At 41.8% G+C, this 9,382-nt stretch overlaps 1 protein-coding gene across 1 annotated transcript; it reads right to left on the bottom strand.

Annotated features, from left to right (window-relative positions):
• Positions 1-5,553: 5,553 nt before the first annotated feature.
• LOC125549582 (agamous-like MADS-box protein AGL61) lies at positions 5,554-6,315 on the bottom strand. The gene has a single exon (XM_048712956.1). The coding sequence runs from the start codon at positions 6,292-6,294 to the stop codon at positions 5,554-5,556; it is 741 nt and encodes a 246-aa protein (XP_048568913.1). The 5' UTR covers positions 6,295-6,315.
• Between the last annotated feature and the right edge of the window lie 3,067 nt (positions 6,316-9,382).

The raw sequence follows: 9,382 nt of genomic DNA, 5'->3' as shown, positions 1-9,382 counted from the left end.
GGCTAATATCTTGTTCACTAAGAAATTGATTGCTAAGCTTACAGCTATTATTAGGAATTTTTGGTGGACAGGTGTTCGACAAAATGACTCTACAAAGAGTCTTTGTCTTAGAGTATGGAAAGACATTTGCAACTCCAAAGATGAAGGAGGTCTAGGTGTTAGGAACTTGAAGCCATCAATGAAAGCCTGATTTTATCTGCTGCTTGGAGGTTAGCTAAAGACCCTTCTTCTCATTTGTTTCTTGTGCTTAAAGCTAAATATTTTCCTAATGCTTCCATTTGGACTGCCACTACTACTCCTCCTAAATCTGCTTTCTGGGCTTCCATTCTTAAAATGTTACCTAAGCTTAAAACTCATTCATTCTATCAAATAACGCAAGGTAACATTTCTATTTGGAGCACTCCTTGGTGTAATAATTGGAGTTCCATTCATGAGCATCTCATTCCTCAACATGCTGGTTTTGTGTACCCGGCCTTGGTTAAGGATCTTTGGCTTCCAGGTCAAAGGATTTGGAATCAAACTCATTTTCTCGATTTTTCAGCAACCTTTGGCTTCCATTATTGTTCATACTGATATTGTTGATGACGAAATTCCAGATTTTTTGTGTTGGGATCTTACTCCAAATGGTATTTGTTCCTCCAAATCTGCTTATAAATTGTGTTTACAAGATATTCATGCTAATCCTAGACATGCCCCTACTGTTGTACCTTTGGATTTGAAAAATCTGCTTACAATATTTTGGACACAAAAGAATTTGCTTCCCAGGGTGCAAACTTTTGCATGGAGACTTTTAAGAAAAGCTTTGCCTACGGGTATGCGAGCTGGTCGTTTCTCGATTCATATTTCTCAAATGTGTTGTCGATGTGGTCAACCGGAGGATGAGTTTCATCTATTTTTCCTTTGTCATTTTGCTCGTGCGGCCTGGTTTTCTTCTCCCTGGTTTCTCAAAGCTGATGTTTTAACCCAAGGCCATACTACAATGCATTCAGTGCTTATTGCTTTCATTCAAAGGAATCACCCACATGGCTCCATCCCGAATATCCTAAATTTTTTGTGGAGCCTTTGGAAAGCAAGAAATGATTTTCTTTTTGATAGAAACAAAGCTCTTCCTTATCAAGTTAGCATTGCGCCTGGTGCTTTAAATTTGGAGCCTCATGATGTTCTTTCTGGTCTTTCTATCAAGAATCAACAGGTTCAACACATTCCTGCTAGCAATCAGCTCCCCTTGCCAGGTAATTCTCTCAGGTCTGATCTTTTAGTTGTTGGGCCAAAAATTTACTCTAATGCAGCTTTCAGAACAAAAAAAGTTCCTGGCCTTCCTCCAGGTGATGTGGCTACAGGTGTTGGTATCTATATTTCTCTCCCCTCAGAGCAGGGAGAAATTAATATTCAAATTCAGGCCTCCGCTTCCTCTACATCCACTCCTTTGCAAGCTGAATCTATTGCTCTTGCTTCTGCTGCTAATATAGCCTCTCGGCTCAATATTATGCATGCTACTTTTCTAACTGATTGTCTTACTCTTGCTAAATGTGCTGCTTTGGCCAACACCTTAGATCCCTCTATTCCTTGGAATATCAGAAAGGATCTTGCCATTTTTTCAAACATTCTGTAGCTCTTAATCCTAAAGTGTTTCATATTGCTAGAGAAGTTAATGGAGTTGCCCATAACCTTGCTCACCAGGTTTTCATAGCGAATAGGGATACTCAGATTTGTTGCTTTGCTCGTAATCACTCTTCTAATTCCTGCAATGTTGTATCCCTTCTTTCTAATTTCCAAATTCCTGGTATTAAGATTCACACAGTGCATTGTTACTAGCTATTTGCTTCTTGGTTCTTCTCTGTTCAAGATACTCTGCTTCATTTGTTCTTGTAGTATTTCAGTTGCAGGGATGGACTTCTTCAGGCGCAAGGAGACTTGTTGGTGAATCTGCAGACTAAGCCAATGATTTTGGAGCTCGGCTAGACTCTTCTTCAGAACTTGATGGAAGCTATTGGAGCCCAATTTCACTCTGATGTTGTTGGTCCAGTTGCTCTTGCTGTTGTTTCCATGGTGTATCTTTGCACTTTGAGTAGCAGAAGGGCAGTTCATGTCATCTTCTTCTTTAGGCTGCCTTCTTATGTTTAGTCATGTGGTTCATCTGAAGGGATTCTGCTCGCTTCCTGTCTTCTCCGACTTCTATTCAGCTCTTCTTTCTCAGATTCTGCAGTCTAATTCTCTCTTTCTTGCAAGCAGTTTCTATAATCATGATGTACACTGAATTTGAGCTGAATATATTGGCACCTGTTTGTGCCTCTCTTTGTTCAAAAAAAAGATTGTGCATGTAACACGTGTCTGCTGTAACGCATGAAAAAAGACCATCTTCAGCTAATTACATATCCACTCCCTCTGTCCCATAATACAAGAGCGTTTTTTACACTACACTAGTGTCAAAAATGCTCTTATATTTTGAGATGGAGGGAGTAGCTAGCAAGAGCAATCGATCCAGCTCGGTTAATAATATATCTGGAAGGGAAAGACGTCTGAATTTGTTATAGGGAAGGAAAGTGGCACGCACATACCTTTATAACGGGCATGAGAATGAAAACAATTGAAGCCACGTACAAGAGTAGGCTCGTAGAATTAAGTTCCTCCCTGCAAGACAGCAGAATAATCAAGAGTCAGGATATACCTTTTTTTAGAAGGAAGAGTCAAGATATACCTAAATACCGCACCCTAGAAGTATACACACAACACTCGGTAAATATATGAACAAAGACAAATCCTAGAAGCTTCAGTTTTTTATCTACATATTTTGCTCATGAATAGTATATCGCATCCATTCATAATGTGTCATCTACAAGAATGTGGAGAAAAACTAATTACCCCTCAGACGATAGAAGAATTACTTACAACAAAGTCTTCAAGGCTCTTGCAGCAGTGGCTCCAATGCACAGGATGAATCCAAACAGATGAGAGCTAGGCTTGCCCTGTAAATTTGGCTCTCATAGACTGCAAGAATAGCAACATTTTGCTAACTACAAAAGATACATTCAAGTTATAATCTACTAAATGTAGTACTGCTACCATCATCCCACAATTCGTTGACCTAGTGTGTCAAACTGAAAATTACGACAGCTACACTACGCAGCATCCATCGCAAGGGGATTAACCTAATAATGCCACAATTAACATCATAAGGTCTAACGGATAAATATAAAATCTTCCTTGTCAAGAGTATTCAAGCTATATATCATTACCATCCACAAGTAATATCTTGAGATTCAAAACCAAAAGTTTTCCACCTCCAATCTTAGCCATTAAGATAGGCTTTGAGATTTCAATGATTCTCACATGAAAGATAATAATTGAAACATAAAGAGAGCATCATAAAACATGTGACAAACACATTTAAGTCTAATATACTTCCTATGGTTAGGCATTTTATAGGCAAACAAATTATTAAGACAAGAAATATCTAGTATATGCAAGGGAGAAGAATAAAACATTGACAATCTCAACATAACGAGAGGTAATTTAGTAACATGAAAATTTCTACAGCCATATTTTCCCCTCTCATAATAAATACATGTAGAATCACAATCAAATTCAACAATATAGCTATCATATAAAATTTTCTCTTCATGATCCACATGCAAAAAGTCTCATAATTTTCTAAGATAGTGGGATTAACATAAACTAAAGTCACGACCTCACCAAATCCACTTTTATCAAAAATTTCATAAGATTGAACACTCTCCAAATATGTGGTATTCTTTTTACCTAAAATTGACACTCTTCCAAACCCACTTTCAATATTGCAAACATTATTATCAATAACATATTTATTATGAGCCTTAAATAAATTTTCAAGATCGTAAGAAGCATCACCACAATCGTGATGATTACTACCTGGTTGGACTTTCTTGGAAATTGCTCTTTCTATTATAGTGGTTGGACTTTACTACTTGTATGTTTATTTAAATTAATGGCCCCAATCGCTAAAAGTGATTTGATTTTTTTCATCTCTCATGCTGTTGTGAAGCTTCTTATTCTTGCCACTAAAAGGGTTCATGATGTTCTTTCACACCTGTTTCTTCTATATCCGTTGTACTCACTATTTTGTGCACTGGAGAAACACAAGTTCCTTACAAGTGTCAGTTGCCAGAATATGCTCAGTCCGCAAGACTGTAGCACCAAAAAGAAGGCAGAATTGGCTGCTGCAGCATTTCGTAAATAGAAGGCAAACATTACTTACAATTTTGTTGAACTTTTAATTTCTGGTAGCTCATTATTTAGGTGTTAACCACATTTTTAAGCCTTGTTTTCCCTGGCCGCATGAATCAATGCATTTATTTTTCACCAGCCAATATTCAAGATTAATTAGGAAGCCTATGTTTAGCGTGGTACTTCCCAAATATTTTTTCCCCTTTTTGTTTGGGTGAGTGTTTTCACAGATATCTTACTTTACTATTATTTCTGTACTGGGAAGATATTTAGATGATGGAGCACACAACCTTGCTAAGAGATAGAGACGACAAGAGAACAAGAAAAATATATTCATGCATCAATGCGTAGCTAAATTAAACACACATATGCATGCATGAGGTGTCATCCAGCATTGTTACGTCGTATCCAGCATTAGCATTGGTACTTCATAAGTGTGTATATATCATCCTCCAAATGAAACGGCAGCTCATGAATAATCCAGTAATTTGTATCCTAATGTGCACTGTTACTAGCTTGCAGCACGTTAATGTCTTTCCTCAACGCACTGCCATTTACCACTGGCCATTATGTTGATCGAGGGCCTTGATGAAAAATTATGTCCAAATGAGATTAACTTGACATTACTGCAAATGAGGCATCACATTTTGTTATCTATTTTTGAAAGTAAAACTTTATTTCTCCTTAACTATTTGCTTGGCTTCGTTTGTCCCTTAACCTTTTTATTTCATTGGGGCCGTACCTTCAATTTTGTTGGGCATACTTATCTCATAAAACAATTCCTACCCTTGTGTCTATCAACTAGTTTGCTCAGTGCGAACCAACCCGTGGTTGGATGGTTAGAGGGACAGTGGTATTCTCAGCACATCAGAGTTCAAGTCCCGGTGCTCGCATTATTCTTGAATTCATTTTAGGATTTCCGGTAATGTGCTTTCAGTGGGAGGAGACGTTTGTACTGTGTTGAAAAAAAACTAGTTTGCTCAGTTTTGTGTAGACTGTCCAGAAATTGGGATGAACATAACACGTGTGTTATGCATTATCTGTTGCCAAAACTAATTAAGGCCATTTTCATTGTGCAAATCTTACAGATCCACCATCTTAACAAGCTTATAACGAGTACTGATTGACAGAAAACATTCTTGCATGCATCTTTGCAATGTTGCCAGCAGAGATAAGTAAACAAGGGCTTTTATTTCATTAATCTCGAGCACCGAGACAAATCACAATTGAAGGACCCAGTATGTTGCGTTGCACAACGCAACGACAATAAAAGTGAAAAAAAAAACAAAACAAGATTGCATATGCATCATGCATCCAGATAGATGGATCATTCATCTTCTTTCCACTTCCTCAGTAGGGGAATCCGCCGTGCTGCACCATGTCCATTCCTGGCGCGAACCCCGGCGGGGGCGGCGGAGGCATCGCCAGGAGCATTTGCTGTATCTCCATCCCGGCGTTGGTGCTGGTGCCACCCAACTCGAAGGTACCGCCCCCGGCGAGCTGTTGCTGCTGTTGGTGCAGTGGGGGCGCCTGGAGCATGCGGCTGGCGCTCCTGGAGCGGCCGACGTTCAGCGCCTCCTGGAGCACCTGGTTGGCACGCTCCGAGACGGCGGCCTGCACCTCGACCAGCGCGGCGGCGAAGGCCATCAGCTCCTCCTCCCCCATGTCGCGCAGGTCGGCGTCGAGCCACGCCGCCATCTGGTTGCCCGCGGCGCGCTCCTTTGCCATGGCCTCCTCGGCGCGCTCCTTGCGCGCCTTCTCGGCCTCCAGCTGCGTGCGCAGCTCGCCGTACTGCCGGTTCAGCTCCGCCAGGTTGCGGTCACCAGCGGCGCCTAGGCCCGCGCCGGCCACCACCGCCCCGGGATGCTGCGCCGCGGAGGGGACGAAGCGGTCGAGGATGGCCTCGACGGAGGGGTGGCCGAAGGAGAAGGCCTTGCCTGCGGGGGAGAAGACGACGGCAGCAACCTCGGCGCCGCACAGCACGGCCAGCTCGCTCGCCTTCTTGAACAGCCCCGCCCGGCGCTTGGAGAAGCACACCTGCCGCGCCTCCTCGCTCTCGATCTTCCGGATCTCGATCTTCTGCCGCCCCATGCTTGCCCTCCGCCGCGGCGCCGTTGCCGTTGCCGTTGCCATGCCAGAGACTAGAGACTGCGTGGAGGTAGGAACGTGTGCGGCTACTACTCGAGGATCGGTGTTTATATAGCAGCGGAGAGATCAAGACGAGGAGGAATTGCCCCTGTACATGACAACTCATCATCGCCGATGCAATTTTTATCACTCTTCTCTGCCCATGAGTTGTCACGCGCGCGAAAAGATCTGAGCAGGGTTCATTATTTCCATTGAAGTTTTGATGGAATTTTGGGTTTTTTTGACACGAATCTTGGAGGTAATATTTGTTTTAACCTCGGAATTTGGATGTGTACGATAGGACATGAGCTCAATGCATGGTTAGTTTGTTCCTCACCTCAGGTCTCTGGTCACGCTTGCTATTGAATTAAGACACGCTGAGTTGTGACGGGTATGATAAGATATGAGAAAGGTTCAGTATTTCAAAAATAAAAAGGTCTGAACTTTTGTTATTTTCAGTTGGTATCGAAACATTTGTAACCTGGAACACGCGTGACAACTTGGCGTATACAGTGTTCATTCAGTAGTAGAGACACAAGCACATGAGATGAGTGATGCCAATGCACTGCCTCTGATGTGTACGTAACTGAAATCATTGTAAGTTCGAAATTACATACTATATTCGTATTAAATTTAAACTAAATTTGAATTATATCAAAATTTATTGTCATGTCAGTGAACTTTGATTGAATAATTCAACATCAATTGTCCAAATCTCGAAAATTCGGTTATTTAGTGTGGCATTCCAAAAAAAATTTGTTTCCGAAATTTAAACTTTTCAAATGAGCTCATGGCAACTCCTGTCAGAAGAGTCGAGATGATGGCGATGAGTTGTCATGTGTCCAATCTAGAAAGACTTTGATGGAATCATAATCAATTAATTACCCATTAGCCATTAGCTAGCTCAATTGCAATTACCGCCCCATTACCATTAATCCACTAGCAAATACTAGCTATATATATGCATGCCAATAAAGTTCGAGGGTGTGATGAGTTGTCAGCTGGTACGAGAGGGTGCATGAATCTCACCTCGTGCATAGCTAGATTTCTAGTGGATTAACATCAATGGATGGTAATTCCTACCGACTATCGAGCTGGCTAATGGCCAATGGCTAATAGTAATTGATTAATGGATTATAATCTCACCAAGCTTCCTATCAACTCAAGACTTACCTTCATCATCTCAACTTCCCCTATGCATATATAAACAGACGCCCCAAGCTCCTTAGAGACATACCTGAGCAACTTTCGCCAAATTTGTGTCTCCAAGAGAGCGAGTGGACCTGACATAATCATCATACGGATGAGATTTATTCCCATGTGTACAAAGATCTTGCTAGTTGAATAACGACAATTAACAAGGTTACAACTGTGATTATGTTAGCGTCTTCGATAAAGGGCGCATTGATTAAGGCAAATGTAGCATCAACCAGATACGAAACATGATAAGCAACACCTGGCCTCTGCATAACTAAGACACACAACCAAACACCAGTAGCCTTACAAAAGGAAATAAAAACCCTACATATCAGCAACAACAGAGTCATACTGGACCAACACTATGCCTACTTCGAAGGTTTTGGTAGACCGATATAAGATTATGGTGCCAGCCATGTTCGGTAAAACCTCCCTGGTCACCAGCTCCAACTGCATACACAACGCCTTAAACAACGATTGGTATTCTGTTTGGTATAGTGTAGACAATGTACAAAGAGAGTAAGTACAACGGAAAGTAACCTACAAACGAGAAGCATCTTTGAAAGTTCATGCCCGGGTCGAGAGATATGAAGTCTCCGACAAGTTCTTCAGTTGTAAGATGGAGGAAAATAGTTCTGTCAGTGAGCACATACTCAAGATGTCTGGGTTGCATAACCGCTTGAATCAGCTGGGAGTTAATCTCCCGGATGACGCGGTCATTGACAGAATCCTTCACTCGCTTCCACCGAGCTACAAGAGCTTTGTGATGAACTTCAATATGCAGGGGATGGAAAAGACCATTCCTGAAGTATATTCAATGCTGAAATCAGCGGAGGTGGAAATCAAAAAGGAACATCAAGTGTTGATGGTGAATAAAACCACTAAGTTCAAGAAAGGCAAGGGTAAAAAGAACTTCAAGAAGGACGGCAAGGGAGTTGCCGCGCCCGGTAAGCAAGCTGCCGGGAAGAAGTCAAAGAATGGACCCAAGCCTAAGACTGAGTGTTTTTATTGCAAGGGAAGTGGTCACTGGAAGCGGAACTGCCCCAAATACTTAGCGGACAAGAAGGCCGGCAACACTAAAGGTATATGTGATATACATGTAATTGATGTGTACCTTACCAGTACTCGTAGTAGCTCCTGGGTATTTCATACCGGTGCGGTTGCTCACATTTGTAACTCAAAGCAGGAACTGCGGAATAAGCGGAGACTGGCGAAGGACGAGGTGACGATGCGCGTCGGGAATGGTTCCAAGGTCGATGTGATCGCCGTCGGCACGCTGCCTCTACATTTACCTACGGGATTAGTTTTAAACCTCAATAATTATTATTTAGTGCCAGCTTTGAGCATGAACATTGTATCAGGATCTCGTTTAATTCGAGATGGCTACTCATTTAAATCCAAGAATAATGGTTGTTCTATTTATATGAGAGATATGTTTTATGGTCATGCTCCGCTGGTGAATGGTTTATTCTTAATGAATCTCGAGCGTAATGTTAGACATATTCATAGTGTGAATACCAAAAAATGTAAGGTTGATAATGATAGTCTCACATACTTGTGGCACTGCCGCCTTGGTCACATAGGTGTCAAACGCATGAAGAAGCTCCATGTAGATGGACTTTTGGAGTCTCTTGATTACGAATCATTTGACACGTGCGAACCATGCCTCATGGGTAAAATGACCAAGACTCCGTTCTTAGGAACAATGGAGCGAGCAACCAACTTATTGGAAATCATACGTACTGATGTGTGCGGTCCAATGAGTGTTGATGCTCGCGGTGGCTATCGTTATGTTCTCACCCTCACTGATGACTTGAGTAGATATGGGTATGTCTAATTAATGAAACACAAGTCT

The sequence above is a fragment of the Triticum urartu genome, chromosome 3 (genome assembly GCF_003073215.2).
Source record: "Triticum urartu cultivar G1812 chromosome 3, Tu2.1, whole genome shotgun sequence".
Taxonomy (NCBI): Eukaryota; Viridiplantae; Streptophyta; class Magnoliopsida; order Poales; family Poaceae; genus Triticum; species Triticum urartu.
This window is presented reverse-complemented; position numbering and strand designations above follow the sequence as displayed.

Bases quoted from the DNA above. Each gene is read 5' to 3' on its own strand.
- LOC125549582 (XM_048712956.1), bottom strand. From the start codon at position 6,294: ATGGGGCGGCAGAAGATCGAGATCCGGAAGATCGAGAGCGAGGAGGCG.